This window comes from Pyrgilauda ruficollis, unplaced genomic scaffold (assembly GCF_017590135.1).
Source record: "Pyrgilauda ruficollis isolate IOZ18807 unplaced genomic scaffold, ASM1759013v1 scaffold115, whole genome shotgun sequence".
Classification (NCBI taxonomy): Eukaryota; Metazoa; Chordata; class Aves; order Passeriformes; family Passeridae; genus Pyrgilauda; species Pyrgilauda ruficollis.
This window is the reverse complement of record NW_024509766.1, coordinates 1,375,768-1,398,832: the sequence shown is the minus strand read 5'-3', so window position 1 is coordinate 1,398,832 and position 23,065 is coordinate 1,375,768. Positions and strand designations below refer to the sequence as shown.

The window sequence follows — 23,065 nt, the reverse complement described above, 5'->3', positions numbered from 1 at the left end:
CGCTGGAAAATGTGTCTCACAGCAAGCAAGGGGAATATCAGAAGGTTATGCCAGCTTTTGCAATGTAGCAGCTTGTACACAGCAAGATGAGGAGTGGAAGACTGTTCTCAGATGGGAGAGAGGACAGGAAAAGGGATCCTTAGGGCTCCTCACTGCCCTGAAAGAACGGGGTCCAGTCACCTCCTCCCGGACAAGCTCCTCTCCTCATCAAACCCACTTGACTCCCACCTCTGTGGTGCACAAGCACAGAAGGGATGCAGACAAACAAACAGACAGCAGTGAGGATGCAGAAGGAGACTCAGGTTGTAAGAGATGGACAAAGGGCACCAGATTCAAGGCTCCACCATGTAAAATCAGGCAGAGGGAAGAGTAGGTAATTCTAGCTCCAGATCTCACGCAGGGGTGGGAAGAGAACTAGGAGGGGAGTTATTGTGCTAATGAAGCACAAGATTTTAAGCTGTCAATATCCTCAGCACAGGAAAAGAGAAAACTGCCACGCTCCTTTTCCCTGGGGGAAGCACTAAGTGCAGCTGAGAGGCTGATCACAAACCTCCAAGGAGTTCTGCTGGATGCTTTAGGAGAACTGCTGCCGGACCAACAGGACTGCAGGATCTGCTCCATTTGGGCAATTCCCAGCTCATTAAAAGGCCACGTTTAGACTCAGCAGCCACAAGCCAAATGCCACACGGAGCTCAGGCCACTGTTCCCTGGGGCTGGCAGGTACAATGTGAAGCACATCAGGCCACGAGCAGCCGCTGTGTCGGGCTCAGCAGAGCAGCCAGATCCCGGCTGTGCCGAGCGCCATTGGAAGCGCTGCCTTATGTAACGCCTTCGGAAAGCTGCTAAAGCTGGCTAATGCTTTTGGAAACACATGGAAATAACTGATTTCATCATTGGCACGGGGCCAGGGAAGCTAAAATAACCTCCGAGGGGGGTTGCGGGGGTCTGGCAGCTCCTTGGTGCCGAGGGGCCGGGGGAGCCCTGGCGGCAGCAGCGGAAGAGCTCGGACTGACAGCACCACCTGCCGCCAGCACGGCCGGCACCGAGCCAGGAGCCAGAGCCCTGCGCCCAGCCGGGAGCCAGAGCCCTGCACCGAGCCCGGAGCCAGAGCCCTGCACCGAGCCAGGAGCCAGAGCCCTGCACCCAGCCAGGGGCCAGAGCCCTGGACCGAGCCCGGAGCCAGAGCCCTGGACCGAGCCTGGAGCCAGAGCCCTGCACCGAGCCGGGAGCCAGAGCCCTGCGCCGAGCCCGGAGCCAGAGCCCTGCACCCAGCCGGGAGCCAGAGCCCTGCACCCAGCCGGGAGCCAGAGCCCTGCACCGAGCCGGGAGCCAGAGCCCTGCACCCAGCCAGGGGCCCTGCACCCAGCCGGGAGCTGGGGCCCTGCACCCAGCCCGGGGTTCTGCACTGAGCCTTGCAGAGCTGACACGCTGCCAGCAGAGAGGCACTCAGTGCCCCCCAGCCCCTCACAACCCCACAGAGCACAAGGACCAGGAAAACCAATGTGAAGCAAGACAAACATCCCGCATCTGGTGGCTGATTCCTCACAAAGAGCTGAAGATAAAGGAGAGGATGAGCCTGTGCTGGGGAGCACAGCTGCACCCGGCTGTTCTGCTGCCGAGGAGGCACTGGGAATACTGGTCAGGCTCTCCCACAGGCTGGAATCACATCCCAGCTCCTGCCAGAGACTCACCAGGCTGCCTGCTGTGTACAGCACAACTGCTGCCCTGCCTGACCACTCACCTTCCACAGGCAGAGACTCTTCAGCACTAAACATCAAGCTGCTGCAGTAAGTGATGGGAATAAAAAAAAAAATCAAAAAACCCCACAACTTTCTCCACAGAAAGTGCCACTCTCGTGATCCTATCCCAGCCCTGCTGTGAAACTGGGCACCTGCTCCAGTATCCTGCAGCTCTGAATTTGGGGGGAAGGAAACAAATGGGACTTGAGACACATCCAGAGGCGAGGTTGATGAGGAGGGACAGCAGACCCAAGTACTCAGTGTGTGACATTAGGGAAAGCCTGGACACAGCATCTCAGTGCTCTCACTGTCCAAACCTGCATCAATGCTATTATGCCATTTTAAATTTAACCTCTTGTGGGCTTTGTCTTTAGAGTGAAAGCTTCTCAGAGCACAGGAAGCAATGCAAGAACCAACTCTATACAGCAGTGGCTGCAAGCTGTGCAGGGCGTTAGTGGATCTCAGGAAAACACCAGTGCTGGAGATCTGCCAGAGTCTTGTGAGGCTGTAAGTATAACCTCCCTGACTAAAAGGATCCCGTATCCCCACAAGACACTTGGAAGGAAGCTCTGGCACTGTGCAAGCTGAGGAGCTGTTGCATCTATAAATGTTACCCTTTTGGAACCAGCTGGGAAGACTCACCTCTCAATAAGTCTGAGAGTGGAGGACCACAATCCTCTGGAATTGTGTAGTCGCCTTTCCCGATGTTTTCAAATAATTTATAGATATTATCCCCTTCAAAAGGGTACAGACCCGTTGTGATGTTGTATCTGTGAAGGCAGAAGGAGAAGCAGGATGAGAAGCAGCTCACAGGTACTCAGTTCTTACCTGACTACATAAGCCAAAAGCAGCCAAGGGGAAACCAAAAGAGGAATATGTGGCAGTATGTGCAAAACCTCTTTAAGTTTACCCTGCCTTCATCACAGTCTGGGACAGCAAAAACTTAAAAATAAATACTGGAGATACTTGTGGTTTCTGTTACTGCCCTGGCTGTGCCTCTGGGAGCTGAGCAACAGCTGCAGAGTCACTCATGGAGAGCAAAGATCCCCTTGTGCAGAATTACAGGTACTTTGGGGAGCACAAACCCACCCACAGGAGTGAGCAGCACCCCCCTCTCAGCTCCCCCCACCACACAAGAGCGGTGATGACAGAGCTGGGCCAGGACTGAGCTGAGGGTGTCATTAGTTGTGAAGTTCCTGGGGGTTCCTGGGCACTCACAGTGTCACCCCTGCAGACCAGATGTCGACTTTAAAGCCTGAAAAGGTGTCAAGGCCATTGGCAATTTCTGGGGGCTGGAATGCTGGCGACCCTTGGCTCGTCCTGCACGTGTCGTCCTCCGCAAACGGATGCAGTGCCTGAGGCAGGAGAGACCAAACAGTGTCAGGCTTCCAAGGAAAACAAACTGTGACTCTTGGAAAAGTTCCACCTGGGAAACAAAAGGGGAAAACTCCTCTACTGAACATTTATAGATGATAAGATCATGCCACCACAGCAGCCACACGCCACAGTGACAAATCCTGCACCTCTCCTACCTAAGACAGTCTCCATATAAAAAGAAGGACAAGGTTATGCAGCTTATCCCCATTTCCCCCCACTTTTGGGCTCATCCAAAATTGACATCTTCCTTCTCTGTGTTTCCTGAGCAGAGGTTTCATGCTGTTACCAAAAGAAGTGCTTTGCCAATTGCAATAAATATTCAGAGTCACTCAGAGCACTCTGCAAGTGCAACAGAACAAAAGCCTAAATGCACAATGAATCAATGACACCACAGAGGTGACCTCAATCTAGAATGTCCCATTCTGACTTTGCTGTGCTTCTCACATACCTCTGCTACGCCTAAATCAGATATTTTTAGTGTCCCATTGGTTGTTAGCAGGAGGTTCCCCGGTTTTATATCCTTGTGGACAATCCCTTGGCTGTGCAAGTATTCTAAGCCATCTATAAGCTGACAAAAGTACCTGCAGAGAGAGGCAGAGGGGAAAAAATCAAACACTTTTAGCCAGTAGAAAGGAGCTTTTTGCTGTGGTCAGAGACTCTGGGCCATCATTGTAACCCACACGCAGCCTGGCAGTTGTAGAGGCAAGTGTTTCATCTCATAATACCCAGAAATAATATTAATGTGCCTGAATTTCATTTAGGCTGTCTGTAATCTCAGAGATCTCTTAAACTAAAATGACAATATGACCATAAAGTGATGGATTTGCTGCTCTGCCCTGATTTGATGCTGACAATGTTTTTGTATCTATTCCCAGAATTCTCAGGTTTCTTTCCTTGAGGAGTAAAAGGGGCTCAGCTTATCCCAGCTAACTGATCATGCTGGATATTGCCAATCCCTAATCCATCCCAAGGCCTTTAAAGTCTTTTCTGATGCTGAACTGTGGCTTGACCTCCATTTAGGCAGGAAATTCCCCCCTCACACCCCTTGGCAAGGCAAGAGCACAGGGACCAGGGGGGCTGTTGGGCAGCTCAGGAAGTAAAACAAAAATAACAGAAAAATCAATAGAATGATGGTTTTCCTCCCAGAATCTAAGGGCAATCCCTGCTGGCCACTTCAAGAGCTTTTCACTTTTTTGCAGGTGTAAAATATGAAATTATTGCATAAAGTTAGGTTTGCTTTCAAACACAGTCTGAGCAGAGCAGAACATGCTCTCCACTCGAGAGAACACAGTGGGGAGAGGAACAGAACTTACCCGTGAGCCTGAAACACTGGAAACCTCTTTTCTGGGACACTGTCCAGCATTTCCTGCATCCCACACACACAGTACTCCATCACCATATACGTGAGGGCAGAGTTAAGGAAGCTCCAGGGTTAACACTCCTCAGTGTTGAACATTCCTCAGATGGGCAGCAGCCCCATCCCAGAGGGAATGGCTGCACTTCCCAAGTACTGAGGGAATGTTCCTCCAGTTCCCACAGGACAGGAAAGCACCTACAGGAAAATCCTTCTGCCAAATGAGCATCTGCAGCTCCGTGACCAGACCTGGAACAGGATGGGAACTCCACAGAATAAATAAGCTGGAGATCTCACAGGCATGACAGAGAACAGGGAAATACCTTGAAGTGGGCACAGAAAGTTGGGAACTCCCTGGCAGAGGAGCTGCAGCCCATTCCCCCAGTGCCCTGGATGTTCTGCACCTGAGATGAAAGAGAGCTCCCACCACCTTCCCCTAAGCTGGTTATTCCTCATTCCCTGTCCCAAACTACCCAGCTGTGTGCTCTATGGAACAGCTGCTGCTTACCCCCAGCTCCACAGGAGTATTCCAGTAGCAAGAAAAAGGATCCTTGGAGAGCTGAGAAGCTTTGTGAAACCACATGGATAAAAACAGTTACAACAGAATGCCAAGAGCTGCTGGCACTTTGCAGCATTTGTTCCCTTGCAGCATATTCCAGTTTTTATCTCTGTAAGCTTTAATGCTGGGGCCAAAAATTGGGAACCAGACTGCCTAATGTTATATTTTTCTGTTACCTCCTCTCCCTGGGCTTTTGAAGGAAAAGTCTGGCTTGGAGGGGACTGGGAGAACAGACCCTGGGACACGGGGGAGTGTCCTGACAGAGCAGAGGCTGGCAGGGCTCCCCTGCAATCCTGAGCATGGTCAGTTATTCCTCCAGGCAGTTGTCTTCTCAGCCTAAACCCAAAATAAGTTACTTTTGCCCCAAGAAGCCACCTGAGGTAGAAGAGGCAGAAGGGAGACACCTGCCCTGTGTGGGATGTGGGCTGAGGACTCTGCTGCCCCTTTCCAGCCAATATTCCATCTAGCAGCTCCAAACACTGAAAACTCATTAAATTCCTGCCCCATTCCCCATGAGCTGCTCTTTACAGAGACCCTAAAATACTCTAAATATACCCTAAACCAGAATTTATGATGGGTATGAAGACTCTTGGTAAATCAATAAAAGAAAGAACAGAAGAGAGAGCTCCCGAAATTCATTCCTACCCTTTCTTACTCTGGAAGAAATCTGTGAACTACTTCTATCAGAGTGATTTGGAATACATCAACTCTCCCACTGTCAGGAGAATACCAGTGATGGTAGATAATCCAGACCAGCTCCTGGGGAGCAAAGAGGCTCAAGGACAGCCCTGGCTGGGTGTCAGTAACAGCCAGGCTGCTCCTCACCTCTCCCTGGTCACTGATCCACTTCAGGTTGATCAATCAGATTAGAGAACAGACTTCCAGGCTGGAGCAGATCTGTTACAGGTGTCCCAAGCTCTCACTCTCCTCCTCAAGGCCTTCTGCTCCCACACTCAGCTGTACACACTGGTAATGGGATCCCTGGGATGCTGCTCATGGAACTGGGTTCATTTTCTGCCTGGATGAGCTCTCCATTCACCACTAGCTCTGCACTCCCAGCCACAGCAGGTTAGCAAACAGCCTTAAATACTAAAAAGTCATTGATATTTTTAATCCAGTCGTCACAGCTTTCACTTTCCCACAGAAAATCACTGAAGGTTTTTACTAGCTGAGTAGCTCAAATGCTGTCTTAACCTGAAGGGAGCCTACAAGGAAGATGGAGATGGATTTTTTAGAAGAGCACACAGTGACAGGACATGGGGAAATTGCTTCACACTGACAGAGAGGTGGGTTAGATGGGAGATTAGGAAAAAAATCTTCCCTGTGAGGATGGTGAGACCCTGGCACTGGTTTCCCTGAGAAGCTGTGGCTACCCCTGGATCCCTGGAAGTGTACAAGGCCAGGCTGGACAGGGCTTAGAGCAACCTGGGACAGTGGAAGGTGTCTCTGCCCATGGCAGCAGGTGGAATGGGATGAGTTTTAATGTCCTTTTTAACCCAAGCCATTCTATGACAAAGAGCTGCAGTGCACTTCCACCAGCAACAGAACACTCATGTGGGAACAGAATCCTTCCTTCCACAGCCCCAGTTTTCAATCCCACAGTGCTTGTGCTGGAAATAAGGATTTTTCTTTTTAATCACCAATGGGAAAATTGACATCTCCCCCTGAATCCCAACTCTGCCTCCTGCAAGGAATCAACACATCCCTGTGCATGACTAAGGGCCCTGCCCCCAGGGCAGCCTCAGGGAAACAGTTCCTTTTCTGCTGGATCTGTTCCCAAACTTGTTCCCCATGTGGCTGCTCAAGGTCTGCTCTATCACAGCCCAGGACATGCAGCACAGGCAGTGCCAGTCAGGAGCTGGGGAAGGGCTTGAACAAAATCATGGATGAATTCCTGCTCCAAGTTCCAGTGAAAACAAATTCCCCCAGTTATTGCCAGAATCAGCACAGGGAGGAACAAACTTTGTGAGAGTGTAGAAGCAGCTAAAGATAAAAATAACAAAGTCAACCTGTCCTTGCAAGGGAAAAGCACTGAAAACCAACTCTGGACCAGCACTGCTCAGAAAGTCCAGCAAGGAGCATCCTTGGAGAGATCCCATTTCCCAGTGATGGTTTTGGGTTGTCATCACCTGGTACCAACACACGATGTCTCTCTCGGGCTCCTTTTGCTGCCTCCTCCCTTCTACCTAATTAAACAGGATCTCTCTATCAATAATTGACTTGTAGTCCCCCTCACTCTGTCAAGGCCACAGCACAGGCAGAAGTTGTCACACTCCTTTATCCTAATGATCTGGTGGCAGAGTGTTTGATCTAATTAATGCACACAATTAAATTACTCCTTTTCTGGAGTACTGTAATAAGAAGACAGTAGTTAGAAAACACTGTCAAAAATAAAAGGATCCATTTATAACATATGCTACAAGGCATCAGTTCCAGGAACTTCCACACTGGTTCCAGACAAAGTGCTCTCAGTGTGGCAGAGTCACACAAAAGCCAGCAAAGTGAGGATAAAATTGCCTTGATCAGTGTCTGTGTGAATTTGTGTTTGTGTGGAAAGGCTGCCAGGTGGGCAGGATGGTTATTTTGCAGGCTAAAGCAATTTAGCTGCAAAAATTTAAGCTTAAAAAACATCCAAAAGGGCCTTCCCAAAAGCAGAACTACAGCAGAGAACAGTGGGAGTTCAAACCTGATCAACAGCCCTGTGCAAAAGGATATATTTTCTGCTTCTCCTCGTTGTACAACACATCTACCAGCTGGATGACGTTTTTGTGCCGTAATCTCCGCAGGAGCTGGATCTCCCTGCAAGAGACAAGGAAAAAGTTACATTTAAAAAGCTTATTCCCAACTCCATTTCTTCCAAAATTTCACCCAAACGTAACTTGACTGAATGGCTCAGAGACCTGAAGTGAATCCTGTGTTTGGGGGGAATAAATAAGGTAAAACAGTGAGGAGCCATCTTCCTTTGGCTTGGGGAAAAGTCCCTCAAATGTCACCTTCTTCAGCTGTTCTGATCTTTGGCTCCAGGGATTTTGTACCTGCCCCAAACCACAGTTTAGTCTCTTTTGCATTAAACTCATCCTGCAAAATCCCACTGGATGCCAGCTGTGGAGAAACAGGCAGAGCAGGACAGTCAGGTCAGGGTGGTTCTGTTGGTGCCTGGCAGTGCACGTCCTGCTTTTCACTTTGTTCTGCTGCTGCTCCATCCTGGGCTGTGCTGAGCTCCCAAATTCTCCTTCCCAGCTCCCTTCCAGAATGATTTGGTGAGTGCTTTAAGCAGTGTGGTCACAATTCATCAGCTCAGGCTCTGGGAAGCAGCATTACAAGGAATTCTGAGCACAGCTTTGGAAGTGAGAGCCCCTGCCCAAAGCCAGCTCAGAGCCCCTCACGGGCACAATTAGCAGCTCCAGTAATGAGCTGGGGCCAGCACAAAGGCTGAGCAACAACCAGGAGCTGCTCCTTGGAAAGGGCTTCCCCGATGCAGGCGTGCAAGGAGAATCCTCACTGATCTTTTAAGGATGCCTGAGCAGTATGAATTATTTCACTAGCAAAATTAAGGCCAGAGAATCCTTTCTCAGCTCTGGATTTAGAAGAAGCCACCAAGAGTTGAGCAGAGACCCAGGATACCACAGCAAAACTCCCAAGTATTGTGTGGACATGGCAGACAAGTCTAATTATAGGAATGACCAAAGGGCTGAAGTGGATTAAATTAGCACAAGGAACAGCAGCCAGTGTCAGTGTGGAGCTGAGGAGATCCTGCAGCATGAAGGGACAGGGCAGAGGGCTCCAACCAGGGCTGCCAGAGGGGAGCAAACACACTCAGACACAACTGCTTTAAGGCCCAAATGTTGGGAACACATTTAAAATCCTGATCCCAACAACTCACTCCCTGTAATACAGCTCGGAAGCACACACACTAATTGCTCCCACCTTCAACAGACTAATAAATATCTCATATTTCTGTAATGAGTCCCCCCCCCCAGGAGAACTTTGCGAACCAATCCAAAATGCCAGTGCAGTGCCCCCACCCCTGGGGCAGAGGCCAAGCCACCCTTTTCCCAGAGGAAAGATTACTTCTATTTTTAGCCCCTCTTTCACTCTGGAATGCCCGAGGAGCAGGGACAGCCAGCCCAGTCACCTCCGATCCCATCTCGCTTTGCAAACCCCTCGAGCAGGGGAACACAGGTCTCACCTCCTCAGAACAGGCCTAAATTTGAAATTTTTTTTTCTTCCAAAACTACCAACAAAACCCCACCACAGCCCACTGCAAGTGTGTGACCAGACAGACTGCCAGAGGCCAAGGCCTGCTTCCAAGTACAACCCCCTTGGAAGGAGACAAGGGGGGAAAAGACCTAACTCGAGCTCTGTCAGATCCATTAAGCTCATCCTGGTGGATTAAGACTTATCCCCTGCAAGGTACCTGCTCTGGCAAATAACATGGGGTGTTGCTGCTCAGAACTGTAAATAGCAAAGCTGCCCCCTTGTTCCATGTGCCACACCATTTTGGAACACGCCAAAGGCAACCTGGAAAGCAGAGTCTCCTTCCTGGACATCTCCACTGTGAGATCCAGGGTTCTTCCTGCACCTTGTTCCCGGCCATTCCTGCCTAAACAAAACCCAGCAACACAGCCAAAAAGATTCATTCCCTTCCTTTGGTTCACAAGGTTTTTCCCACAACATCCTGAAAGTTTAGGAAGTGCAGCACCTGATCCAGGACTGTGTGAGCCCAAGGGCTGGAAGTGCCAGGAAGATTTCAGTGTCACTTTTTCTCTTTCCTATTCCCAAGGGTCCATCCACATGCAGCTCCTGCAGGGATGTCTGGCATTCCAAGTTCTATATCCATCACAACCTGGGCTCTTCCATGGAGCACAGGTCCCAGCATTTCACCTCTCAACCCAAGCAAACATCCAGCTCAGCAGAGGAAGTCCCTGAGCCACACAGCTCCAAGGGGAGCACGTCTCTGAGGAGGAGGGATCAGCCCATTCCCACCTGAGCTCACATCTCCAGGGCTTCCAGCAAGTCCTTCCCCAGCAGAGCTGTCCCTGTTTGGAGGTTCCAGCTTGGGACTTGCAGACCCCAGGAACAAACTGTCACAGCACAGCCCTATAACCCAGGTTAACCCTCCGAGGAATTCCAAGGAGAACAAATTCCAACCAGAGCAATTGCTGAGGTGGTAAGTACAGCACAGGGCACTTGGGATCCCACAGAGCCCCAAACACTTAATTAACGTGTCAGGCTATTAGCACACAGCGTTATTAAACCTCTGCTGCTGCAGCCACAGGCTGCCAGGTTTTCCTGCCTCTTTTTGGCAATCCCACTAAACTCCTTTTTCTTTTTCAGGGATGAGATTCTGCAGTGTCTGCCTGACTGAGCCACCTCCACCTGCTCAAAAGAGAAATGAGGATTCTCCCAATAGGTTTAAGGTAACTGTGTCCTACAAGTTTAAGCCCTCAACATCCTCTCCAGGACTCAGAGAGCCCTTCAGGGCTCATTTTCCTGGGGCAGAAGCAGAGTATTTTGGGGTAGAGAAAAATAATTTGATTTGATGTAAGTCCCAAACACATTTTAGTTGTAATTTCTGGGTCTCCAGAACATCAGGAGACAGCGCTGGGGCAGAGATGAGGCTGTGGCCTGGGATATCAGCAAGGAGTGACCCAAGGCTGGCATTAACATCCTATTTCCAGCCCAACATCTCCAGGTGCCCAAGGCCCAGCTCAGACCTGTATGATCCTCCACAGCTCATTACTGCACTCTCATTACTCCCTGTGTGTTACTGCTCGTGGAATTACCCAAGGGCCACTGTCTAGGAACCGTTTTCCAGGGAATTCCTTGGTTGACACACTATCAGCACAGCTGAAGCAGCACTGAGGTGCCCTGTGAGGGGGCAGAGGCAGAAGCCCACCACAATAACCCCATCACCTCTGCCCAACAGCCCAAGCCTCACGTGCAGCTTTTCCCTGTGTGGTAGGAAACACTGGAAATCACTTCAGTGATCAGATTCCAAGAGAGAAGGCAGAACCCTGGTGTGATCCAGCCCACAAACTGATTTCCTGCTGTCCTGTGCACAGGAGCAGTTTTTGGGCATAAAATCCTCAGAGCTGCTCCACCACAGCTGCCCAAAGTGAGATTCCAGTGCAATCTGGCCGTGCTGACATTAAAATACTGTGTCAGTGTCCTGTCCAGCACTACCTGGAGACCCCACAGCACTTTGTTCCTCCCACACTGACGACTCAGACACCTGGGTTTGGTCACATATCTCACACTCGGAGCAGACACAGCTTTCACTCCCTCTCACAACAGTGCTGAAGGGTTCTGATAAGCTCAGAGTGCCAGGGGACCAGGGAGCCACAAAATACAACAGTTTGCCTTAAAATTCCCCACTGAAGCAGCAGATAAAGCACATGGATAGGTGGGCAGAGGGAAAAGGATGAGGGAACAGAAATAGGAACTTGAACTAAAGTAAACCCCTGGGTACAAGGCAAGACCTAAAATCAGCCTTGGTGTTTTGGAGCAGGTGGGGCTGAGCCAGGAAACATCCACAGAAAGTCCCTTTTAATAACTCCCTTAATGACCCATCTGATACTCACAGCCCCACTCTGGGCATGAATAAAACTTCCAGGGAGTTCACCTCAGGACACAGGAGCATTCCCATGGCTCTGAGAGCACGGAACTCTCCTGATGTGGGCAAGCTCTTTTTACCTAATTTACATTGAAAGCTTCCCTAAGGAGGAAACTATCTCCACGTTCCCCAGTGGCAGCTCTGGATGTGCCCGTGGAGGGACCCAGGGACGGGGCACTCAGCCTCCACCAGAAAAACAAGAAACATTTTATTACACATTAACCAAGTTTGCTTGGTCCTGAACCTGAGCCAGGACGGGAGAGACAGGGAGGTCCCAGCCTTGGGATGTGACTGTTCCACAGCCAAGGCTGTCAAGAAAGGTTGGAAGGCAAAGTGAGAGAGCTCCCTGACAGCAGTCCTGGGACAGGATGTGAAATATCCCACAGCTAAACTGGGAAATCAAAGTGAGGGACAGACACAGGACTCTGCAGGTCAGGGCTCACCCGCAGCACAACACCACAAGAGTCTCCTCGACCTCTCAGAGCTCTCCCTCCCAGCCTAGATAAACCCTCATGGGTTGTTTGGGCTGCAGAGGCTCCTGCAGGGCTGATAAGCAGCTCCTGGCAGGGCTGGGACACAGCTGCTGCCAGGTCCAGGGAAGGGAAAGTTCCCACAGCAGCCCTAGGGATCCAGCTTCTCCTGGGGTTCACTTCCATGAGGGCTTTGTGCCCTGAGTAACCAGGTGTGGCAGAGGCACAGAGAGCTGACAACCCTTGGCCCCATTTTACAGCCACAGAAATCAGCTGGGGAGAGCCTTGAGTTAACTCCCAAGGACCTTAGAAATGAAGCCAAGGAAAAAAAACCAAAACTTCCTGTACCCATGGGGTCCCCCATATACTGCATTCTGTTCCAGCCACCTTCCACATGGGTGGGAGGAGGAATTGCCACCACAGAGAGCTCCAGGGCCTTTGGAACACCTGGGCAGACACAGGAATAACCCTGTGAGGACACCAGGTGTGTTTGTAAGGTCTCACCTTGCCCAGGTGCTGCTGGCTGGGAAAGGTGAGAGAACACAGAGGAATTGCTTTAAGAAACAATAATTTATAAATTAAATGACACCAAAGTGGTGCATTCCAGACTGTCCCAGTCCTTGGGAACCTGTCCCTTCCCTGTGCCCAGCCTCACCCAGAGCACTGGCTGCTGTTCAGAGGAAAGAGATTCCTAAATACCTGTGGATTAGGAAGCACTTCCACAGCAGAGCCACGCTGTCAGCTAAAACAACACAGGAGCTCAGCTGGCAAACACGGACCAAGCTCACCCCCTCAGCTCCCAGAGCTCCTTACTCACTTTTTCACGTTGGCCTCCCCGTTGGGGATCCGGCGCAGCTTCTTCTTCTTCAGGATCTTCACAGCTCTCCTGCACAGGGTCTCAGAGTCCAGCATCTCCTTGACTTTGCCGTAGGAGCCCTCTCCCAGCAGGTCTCCCATGAGGTACTTGCCGATGAGCTTGGCCCGTTTGCGCCGGGGCTGGTAAATGACCTCGGTGGAGTCGATGCGGTGGATGAACGTGTCCATCCCCACCGACATCAGCTCGCTCTCAGCAAACATTCCCAGCTGCTGGGGCTCCTGCAGATCCATCCTGGATTAAGTTCCTTAACCTGTTTTTTTCCTTAAGCGCTCAGGGCTTTAATCCTGTTTGTTAAGTTTCCAACACTCCCTTTTTACTCCTTCTTGGGAAAAAAATATCCAGAAGATTGTACAAACATGAATAATAATAAAAAAAAAAAAACCAGAAAAAAAAAGAAGGGAAAAAAAAAAAAAAAGAAAACCAAACCTAAGAGCTGCTTCCAGGTCAATTGGATGCCAAAAGATCCCGGCCTGGCTCCAGAATGTCTTTGAAAAAGAACATAAATCTGTGACGGGACACACTCAGTTTGGGACTCACGTTGCTTCTGACCCGGTCCTGCTACCGGGGGCTCTTCCCAGTCAACTGGCCTTGACTGGGCCCAGTTTGATCCTAAAGAGTTAGGTCATGTCCGGGCCGTCAGGCCACCCCGTGGAACCAGAGCAGCTCCCAGTCCCTCTCGTGACTTTCCATCCCTTAGGAGCTCATGATTCCCAGCTGGGGTGGGAAGGTGTGCTCCCACCGCCCTCCCCGGAGCACGGGCCGGAGGGAGGGGTTCAGCCGTTGGGGAGCTGGAAGCAAGTTTCCTTGAAGGAGTTTTCCGAAACAATTCTTGCGTCTTCGCTTTCGCCTACAAAAGTTTGAGGCCTTCGGTGCCTACCGAGAGCTCCCGGGGGCATCCTTCATCCACCGGGATTCCGCCCGGCACATGATGTGTCACCACCTCAGCTCCGGGTGTCAGCGGTGCAGGACAACACAACCCACCCCGGCCCCGTCGACCCCGGGGGGGGTCAGGGAGACCCTCGGCCCCGTGCCCCAACAGCCGGCTCCTCCCGGGCGCCTTCTGCCCGGTGTCCGGCTCCTCACGGAGAGGGGGTCAGGGATGCCCACCTGGCCCGGACGGTCCCTCCCGCACCTCCCACAGGTGTCACCGGGGCTGGCAGGGTACAGCGGGAGAGCAGAGAGGGGTGACAGGGGACAGGACACTTTCAGTGCGACAAAATCAGCGCCCGAGCCGGGACGGGACGGGCTCCCGGGGGGGTTCGGTGACCTCCGGGCCCTTCCCGGCGCGGGCCGGGTCCTTCCCCGCAGGCAGCTCCGGCCGCTCCCACCGGCCCGAACGGTGAACTGGGGGAGGGGGGGCGGGCGACCGAGTCCCCCCTCCCCGCCGCCAGGCGGGGGAGCCGGGCCGGGCCCCGGCGCCGCGCTCCGCCCCGCCGAGCCGCCGCCTCCCTCGTCCCCCCAAGTTCAGGGGCCGCCCCTCGGCCGCTGCCCCCTGGCGCTCTCCCGGCCCCGGTCCCGTTCCTTGTCCCGGTCGCGCCGCCCCGTTACCGCCCTCCCCGCCCCGCTCCGCGCCTCGCGCCGCCCCGGCGCGCGCCCCCATTGGCCACGCTGTCGGCCCCGTCCCCGAGCTCTCGAACGCTGATTGGCCGAGACTGCATCACGTCGGGTTCCGGTTGGTTCGTTACAAGCGACCCTCCCACCCACTCCGGCCGGCGGCGGGGCTATATGATTGGTTGACTGAGCTGTCCGTCATCTCTATGGGCGGGGTTTGAGGTGAAACTCAGATGTGATAGTTCATACGAGATGTCCGTCGCGACTGAGCGCGGGGCTGGCGGCGGCGGCGCGCTGCGATAGGCTGCGAGAGCTGTCAGTCACCGCTCGGAGGCGGGGCGGCGGGAGGTGAAGGGCGGAGGGCAAAGAGCGCGCGGGAGTCATGGAGACGGGACCCGGCGCGGAGCCGGCCCTGCCCCGCCGCGGACCGGCCCTGCCCCGCCGCCCTCGCGGTCCGCCTGCCGCGCTGCAGCCGCTTCGGGTTTGGGCTGACCCCGCTCCCCCCGCGGTGTCCCCCAGCCCGCGCGGTCCCGGCCGCACCTCGTCCCGTCCTGCCCAGCGTGGCTGTGTAAGTCCAGCCAAGCAACTGCGAGGGCATCCCCACAATAAGGGCGCCCGGCTCCGGCGCCCCGGCACGGCCCGAGGGAACGGGCTCCTCTCGGCGCCGCCTCCCCCTCACGGCCGCGGCCAGAGGCGCTTCTCCTGCGGGCATCCTCATCCTAAGGGTTGGGCTGCACACGTTTTCCCCCCGCAGGGGTGTTCAAGGGTCTCCTCCCGGTTTCACCGGATACCGGAGCCCCCTGTCCAGCCCGGGGACAGCTCCGGCCTCTGCCGTGCCTGCTCCCACCGGGAACCGGTGCTGGTACAGTGTCAGCTCAGGGGAGCACGATGCTCCTGTGGCTGCCTCCAGCCCCGCTGTGCCGGAGGGACAAACCCTTTGGAGAAAGGGATGGAGCCAGACTCAGCTGGGATTGCTGCATGGAGCACCAGCTCCGAGAGCTGAGCAGTTAATTTGAGGCAGGGCAGGACAAATCCTTAAGTTCTTCCTTTCCTCGAGAGCTCCTGGCACTGCATGGATTCCAAAGCACAGGTGGGAGAGCCCTGAGCCCGTTTTGGGGGGCCTGAGCAGGGTCAGGGCCCCCTGGGTCCCCAAAGGGTCAGAGCACTGCGACGCTCCACTTTGTTCAAGGAATTTGGTTTGTTCAAGGAATTTGAGCCTGTGAAGGTTCGGGAGGAGGTTCCAAGGGCTCTGAAGAGGGGGTGCAGAGGAGGGGGCTGCTCTGCCAAGCCCTCCAATGCTGCTAGCACTGCCTTTCCCTCCGCCCTCAATGGCTTCTGTCATGACGGCACCGGGCCCTGGGTGATTTACTCCAGTCTTGGCACCGAGTCCAAAGTGCTGGAACCCATCCCCGAAATTCTGGTAAGTGCTGTGCATCCCCTTCCCGAGGTGTTCCCGGCAGTGGGAGGGCAGGATCGGCTGGAGGAGCTCCTTGCACTCCACACTCTGCTCCCTGCCCATCCCACTGCCTGTTCTGCTCACTCTCCCACCAGGGTGGCAGAACAATCCCCCCCGACGGCAAAATCCTGCTCGACTCTCCAGGAATGGGCCACTGGAGTAGGGCAAGCCAAGAACTCACATGGGGTGTTCCCAGGTACCCCCAAGCCCCCCAGCCCTGTCCCCCACTGGGGCTCTGGGTGCATCAGGCAAAGCCAGAGGCTTTCCCAAATATTTGCACCAGCATCGTCCCCTCCAGTGGGGAGGTGACAAGCTGGGGGAAATGGCTGACACCTGCCAAGCTTGTGGCACTGGAGCACTGCAGGAGCTGTCCCCTCACCCTCTAGAGCCCCATAACCTGGCCAAGGGGGCACAGAAGGGTTTATTCCGACATGGGATGGTTCCTGCCAGGTCCCATCCCTGCCCCCTGCATGGCCCCAGAGCCAGCCCAGCACTGCACAGGGTTGTCTGTCCCCTGGCTGTCTCTTCCCGCAGCTCTGAGGGCACAGGGCCAGCTGGCGGCACGGCTCCACAGCCCTCACCCCACGGAAAGTCAGGGGATTTCCAGGCTCTGGGAAAAAACAGGAAGTGGCAGTGGGTGACAGCAGCTGGGCACACCCCAATGTGGAGCGGCTCTGCAGCTGCGCCCATGGGATCAGGGCCCAAAAACTCCCATTTTTGTCCCCATTTCCTGGGACTGGGTGTCTTACAGGGACCAGCTGCTCAGGAAGGGCTGTTCCTGGAGAAGCCAGGCTGTTTTTCAGGGACACTGCTCCTGTAAAGGGGCAAACAGAGCAGGACACAAGTCAGCCATGTCCCCACATCTCCCACCAGTGCAGGCACAGGACAGCCCCAGTGCTCCCAGCCCAGCATCGCTTCTGCTTCATTGCCTGTCTTGGGGTTTCCTGTGTGAATTGGGATCCAGGCTGGGGTGGGAGGAGGAAGAGATCCTGGTAAGGGAAAACCGGGTTTGGTGGCTCTGGGAGGAGGCTGATTTGGTGCTGGATGCATCCCTGTGTGTTCTCCCACTGTGCTTATTTATTTGTATTTATGTAACACCAAATAAAGAGCTGGGGGGGATTCAAAAGAAGGATCCCTGTAAGAAGGGTGTAAGAAGGTAAAACGTGACAGGATTGCCTTGATTAATTACTATATGCAAATGAATGAAGGATAGGATTAGCAGGGGGAGAAGGGAACTGTCACAGACCTTCCTGGTTCCCCCTTTGCCTCTGGCACACACCCAGTGTTCCCAAGGACCCGGAGTTAACGTGGTTCCCATCTGCCAGTACTTCCCTTCTTGGGGATAAATCGGTTCCCTCTGGCTGCTGCTGCGCTGGTGTAAAAACAGACACATCCAGGAGGCTTTTGTGTGACCCCTCGGGATTTTGTTCTTACTGTGGAACTGCAAAAGTGGCATAAATCCAATGCAAGCAATGGGAAATTAAAAATATTAAAAGGCCCAGTGAGGGGAAAACGAGTGAGGAGCCTGAGATGGTCAGAGCAGGTCATTCTCCAGCCCTGTGATTCATTTAATTCCTACAGCAGGACTCGTGGCATGGGAGTGGGCAGAATCCTTGGAAGCTGCTCAGGGTTTGAGTGTTTCCAGCTCTCCTGTGTCCTCTGTGCATTGAGCTGCTGCCCGGCTCCTGAAGGGAGGAAAAGTGAGGAACCTCCTTTTCTTTTGAGAGGAAAAGGACTGGACAGACTGCTCAGGCTGCGGAGCCTGATGGTGCTGATGGTGTGTGCAGCCAAGGCTGCTCCAGGACTTTGGTTTGCCCCGAGATGGACAGAGGGATGGATGGATGGGTTGGATGGATGGGTGGAGGGATGGGTGGAGGGAGGGATGGATGGATGGATGGATGGAGGGGTGGAGGGATGGAGAGATGGATGGATGGATGGATGGAGGGGTGGAGGGATGGAGAGATGGATGGATGGATGGATGGAGGGGTGGAGGGATGGAGAGATGGATGGATGGATGGATGGAGGGGTGGAGGGATGGAGAGATGGATGGATGGATGGATGGAGGGGTGGAGGGATGGAGAGATGGATGGATGGATGGATGGAGGGGTGGAGGGATGGACGCAGGGATGGATGGATGGATGGGTGGAGGGATGGATGGACAGACAAGGAATGAAAGGCGAGCACTCCACATCAGCACCGATGCAAAGCCTGTGGAATGGGCCGTGCTGGCACCCACAGGAGCCCCCCGGCAGTCCCGGGGCCGGGTGTGGGCCAGGACCCGCCGCTCGGGGGCAGCGCCCGCTCCTGAACGGGGGCGAGGGGCCGGGCGGGGGAAGGCGGCCCCGGAGGCTCCCTCTGCCTCGGGGGTTCCTTCGGCCCCGGGCCTTTCCCGGTCTCCGGAGCCGCGGGCTTCTCTACCCGTTCATCACTCGGGGCCACCCTGCCGGCTCCCACCGAGACCGAGTTCCGAGCCCTGCTTCTCCTGCACCCCGCTCCACTGTCCCAGGGTGTTCCAAGCCCCGTCCAACCTGGCCTTGGGTTCCAGGGATGGAGCGGCCACAGCTTCTCTGTGCCAGAGCCTCAGCATCTTCACAGGGAGGGATTTCCTAATATCTGATCCAAACTTCCTCTCTGTCAGTGTGGAGCCATGAATCCATCATGCACCGAGCTCCTGCTGTGGTGCAGCCCATACTGGCCCAATTCAGAGTCTCTGCAACACGGAACCAGTGCTGTCAGACCATTAACTGGGCTGATACCAGAGGCTTCACATTATTAAATACTAATGCCAGGTCTAAAACTCCTCAAAGTAACTGTAAGTTCCAGTGTAAGGACTGTGGCTCCCCCCTTAGCAGGCTTGATTTACAGTGAAAATGAGATAGGCTGGGCAGGGCAGGTCCTGCAGGTTCAGCACCGGCATCCCAAAGCTGGGATCCAAGCCCCCAGAGGGTTTTCTGGTCCTGGGGTGAGTCTGGAGGGCAGGAGGGTGTTGGCTGAGGTTGGCTGTGCCTTTTTGGGGCTGTTCCTGCTGCACATCATCCTCGTGTCATCTGAGCATTGAGCTCGTCCTGAGCCATGTGGGAATGGCTGAACCAAGAGCAGCTGGTGGTGGGAATGTTGAAGTGGAAAATGGAGTGCTAATACTGTTGCTGTGGGGTTGGGAGTGCTGCGTGTCCCGTGCAGCACTGCCAGGTTTTGCAGAGCTCCATCAGCTGCCAGCTGGAGCTTTTGGAAGCCTGAGCTCTGCTATCTCTGTAAAAAGCTCTTTACTTCATGGGGGTCTGTTTTTTGGGTGTTTACACCCTCATTTTCCTAAAATAAGCTTGTACCGGTCTCATTCAAATGTTCCTGGGAGGTCTCTGCACAGGAGCAAACCACGCTGTGACTTGTCACCATAAGAGTCTGGATCCTTCAGGAAAGGTTTATACTCTCCTGAGACATTTTTCTGTTTAAAACTTAAAACTCTTAAGCCTTTTTTGGTTACACAACCGAGGTCTGCACAAGTGTGGGTGTGATCAAAGTGAGCACACGCCTCTCACGGAGCAGGTGCGCGTTGAGTCTGCCTTAAGGCTGCCCTAATCCGTGGGGAAGTTTGCTTTGATGTCCTGGAGTGGTTTTTCTACCGTGAGTGGCTGTGTGTGAAACAGAACGTTGGGACCTGCTCAGGTCCAGAGGGTTTCTCCTAAGTGTCTCTCAGGAGAGAAACTGGGGAAAAAATGTAAGGAATTTGGGACCTGCATTTTTTTGGCTTCTGACCTTGCTTGGCCAAGTTCTTTGTGGAAGGGGAGCAGCCCCAGTGTTCTGAGTGCCCTGCTCAGGCTCTGCCTTGTGCTGGGGGGATGCCCAAAGCCCTGATTTTGGGAATGTTCCATGACCCCATGTCTGAGCCACTGCCTCTGCCTTGCAGGGATGTGTTTGTGCTTTGGGAATGTTGGTGCTGGGTGGATTTACACAGGAACGTGCCGAGTTCCTTGGCAGAGCATGGGTGGTGTCTGGAGGCGTTTTTGCCCTGTCCAGAAATAGTCCTATGTGTTCTCCCAGGTGGAAAAGCAGGGATAGGTGGAATTTACCTATGGGGGGCAGTTAATATTTTCTCCTAAAAGGGACTTTTCCCTCCAAAAAGCTGTATTTGATTGGTTTTCCCCTATATGGTCTGAGTGTCAGACAAGGAGCAGCAAGTACTTCTTGAAGCATCAAGCTCTTCCCTGTAGAAACTCTGCTGTCCTTGGAGGGCAGATTAGTTCTTTTGCCTTCACTGCCACAGCTCTTGCAAGAATCTCTGGAACGATCCAGATTTTTCTTCCCTTTCCTTACAGACTAATTCCCACAGTTAATTGGCTGCGTGGATTGTTCTGCATTGACTTGTGGTGCTCAGGTGCTCTGGGATTTGCCCTGGAGCCTGGCAGTGCTGTGCCCAGCTCCAGGGCTGCAATGCTTGTGTCCCAGGAGCCTTTTCCATGCATTCAGGAGATCAGGGTGGCTCAAAGTGCTGGCTTAGGATGCCCTGAAGCAATTCCATTTTCATCACCCACAATACGCGTTTTCTGCTCTGGTGTTCTCCTTTGTGTTGGTGGCGGGACCGAGTCCTATTCCCATCTGATTGTTTGGTCTAAACTTCCCAAAAATACGTCAAGGAGAAGCATGAAAGAGGAACTTGAAGGTGCCTGGGTGCTTGAGAAGTAAAACTGGCTGTTCAGAGTTCCGTAGGGTTGACTTCCCATTTCTTTGGGGCCGTTACATCCAGACCATATCCCGCAGAATTCCCTCCAGCTGCAGCTCCCGTGGGTGCCCGTGCTGGGGGCTCATGAGTGGGTAGAGCAAGGTGGGGACATTTTGGGGCTCCTCCTCTGCTCTGTAGGGTGGGCAGAGTGAGGGGAACTGATCCCTGAGCAGGAGGAAGAACAGGATCACATTCCCAAGGTGTTTTTGTTGTTCCCAGCGCGTGGTAATTCATGATCGGCAGGTTTAGCTCCCGCTGCTCCAGGCATGTCTGTGGGTTTCTGGCTGTGTTCCTTTAATGGAGGCAATTTAAAATACACCAACAAAGGGTGGAACACAACAGGAGGAAGTGCTGGCTGCGTTTACTGGGTTGTTTTCACCTCTCCTGATCGCAGTTATCAGTGATCCAAGCCCTTACTCCCATCTCTGTCCATCCTGGTTACAGCACAGCAATTCTTTGTGTGTTCCCAATTGGAATTTTCCTGCTGGAGTGCCGGTCTGAGAAATGCCTAAAAAGCTCAAGCTGTTAAAAGCTGAAAATTGTGCTCTGTAACCTCTAGACATGATGAATTCCTTCCAGAGGAATTCCAGGCTGGAGCTGCTCCTTAGTCCCTCTGCTGACAGCAAACCTTTAAGCAAACTGTTTGGAATATTGAAACTGTTCTGGAGCTCAGTGATAGGATGAAATCACTCAGGGGCTTCGTCATCCCGTGCAGGGAGCTGCTTTCGCTTTCAAACCTGGGCTGCCCGGCCAGGAAGGAAAATGTCCAGTGGGATTTTTAGGGTCGTGTCCTCCCTCTGGATCTGGGGGATGGCTGCTCTTCCATAGTGCTGCTGCAAGGAGACGTGACTGAAGTTGGGAACGGTCTCTGTGTGCTGCTGCTGCCGCTGAGGGCTGGGTTTTGCTCTCCCAGCCCTCTCCCAACACGAGTGCTGGGACCGGGAGCCTCGTCTCTGGGGATTTGCCATAACAGCGGAAGCTGCTGCTTGGTCGGAGTATGTTTGGTAAGAGAAGCGGTGGAAAATCACTTAAAAAGTTGCTACAGCGGTTCCCTCACGTGTGTGGGCCTCTGTGTAATCAGTGTTTACTCTCGCAGCAGCAGGATGGGATGTGGAAGTGGAAGCACTTTGGAACTTGCTGATTTTTATGGTTTTCCGTGGTGTGGCTGCCTGGAGGATGGCGGGATAGGCACAAACTGAGGGCTGTTCCCACTTCTCTGTTCTTGTGCTGGGTGTTGTCCTGCTGTCCTCAGGCTCATGCAAGTCTCTAACTCTGGATTTAATGAGTGTTTTATTTAGTTCTTTCTTGGAATTTGGGAGTGTAAACTGGACAGCAGCCCCTGGCACTGGAGTGTGATCAGAGTGAGAGCTGGGTCAGCCTCCATGTTCATCACCAGGAACTCTTTTTGCAGCACAAAGATTTGGCAGGTGCAGGTTGGATTTTGGGGTGTCCAGTAAGTGCTGGTGCCGCTCTCCTGGGGTAAAGAGTTCCCTCAGCATCCTCCAGGACTGAAGCGTGGCTGGAATGGTACCAGCTGTGGAGTGGTCTCTTGGTGCCTCTTTCCCCCCCTGTTTTCAGTGCTTGGGTGTATTTTGCACTACAGCCCCCCACAAACCAAGGTCCAGAGATTCCAGTTTTCTTGCTAAGCAGTTTTCCTTCATTTTTCCAGTGGGGTGTGATCTGTTGTTCAGTTTTCCCAGGGAGCTGGTGCTGCTTTAGAGGCAGCCTCTGCTCTGCAGGGCCCACCAGTGAGATCTGGTGGTGTGAGACACGACCTAATGCAGAGCAGGCACGGAGGGATACTGATATTGATTTTACCCTTCCTAAGTTCCTTTGGATATGTAAGTAAAGCTGTATATTTGCTATGGCTCTTACGGGAATCACTGCTGCTGATTTCCTCTCAAAATCTGTTGCAAGTAGAGGAAAAAAAAAAAAAGAAAAGCAGCAAAACCCCTGAAGTCTGGTGTAAGGAAGAGTCACAGGATTTTATAGACACAGAGCAGTTGGTGACGTTGACCCTGAGACCAGCAAAGCTCAGCCCTGTCTTGGGTAAAGCTGAGCAGGAGTAGAAGGGAATCTTTGCAAAATAGAAAAGGGTGACCTTCTCCCTACAAGAAAACCAAAACCCAAATAATCCCTTTGGGAGCTCTACGCAGCATTCCATAGGTGGGATGTGACTGCTGAACTCTGCTTTTCACACAGAACATCCTTGGCACTTGAGGGCTTTGCCTGTGACTCCACTGTAGGATCAGTGTCCAGGCTCAGGGGTCCTGGCTGGGGGTCCTGGCTGGTCCCTGCAGCCCCCACATGAACCCTACACAGAGGGCACTGCTGGCACAGCTGTGGCAC

At 53.3% G+C, this 23,065-nt stretch overlaps 2 protein-coding genes across 2 annotated transcripts in view; one reads left to right on the top strand and one right to left on the bottom strand.

The window, feature by feature from the left end:
• The window catches only part of STK11 (serine/threonine kinase 11), a 31,814-nt gene extending 17,245 nt beyond the window's left edge, over nucleotides 1-14,569 (bottom strand). Inside the window, exons 1-6 of the mRNA XM_041482432.1 lie at nucleotides 12,933-14,569; nucleotides 7,745-7,828; nucleotides 4,430-4,519; nucleotides 3,565-3,697; nucleotides 2,958-3,094; nucleotides 2,382-2,509 (exon numbers count right to left, since the gene is read on the bottom strand). Of these exons, the coding sequence (XP_041338366.1) occupies nucleotides 2,382-2,509; nucleotides 2,958-3,094; nucleotides 3,565-3,697; nucleotides 4,430-4,519; nucleotides 7,745-7,828; nucleotides 12,933-13,222 (862 nt within the window). The 5' untranslated portion in view covers nucleotides 13,223-14,569. The remainder of the gene's footprint in view (nucleotides 1-2,381; nucleotides 2,510-2,957; nucleotides 3,095-3,564; nucleotides 3,698-4,429; nucleotides 4,520-7,744; nucleotides 7,829-12,932) is intronic.
• Nucleotides 14,570-21,581: 7,012 nt separating this feature from the next.
• SBNO2 (strawberry notch homolog 2) overlaps nucleotides 21,582-23,065 on the top strand; it is a 43,783-nt gene continuing 42,299 nt past the window's right edge. The window contains exon 1 of the mRNA XM_041481451.1: nucleotides 21,582-21,720. The gene's annotated coding sequence lies outside the window, so the exon portion shown is untranslated. The remainder of the gene's footprint in view (nucleotides 21,721-23,065) is intronic.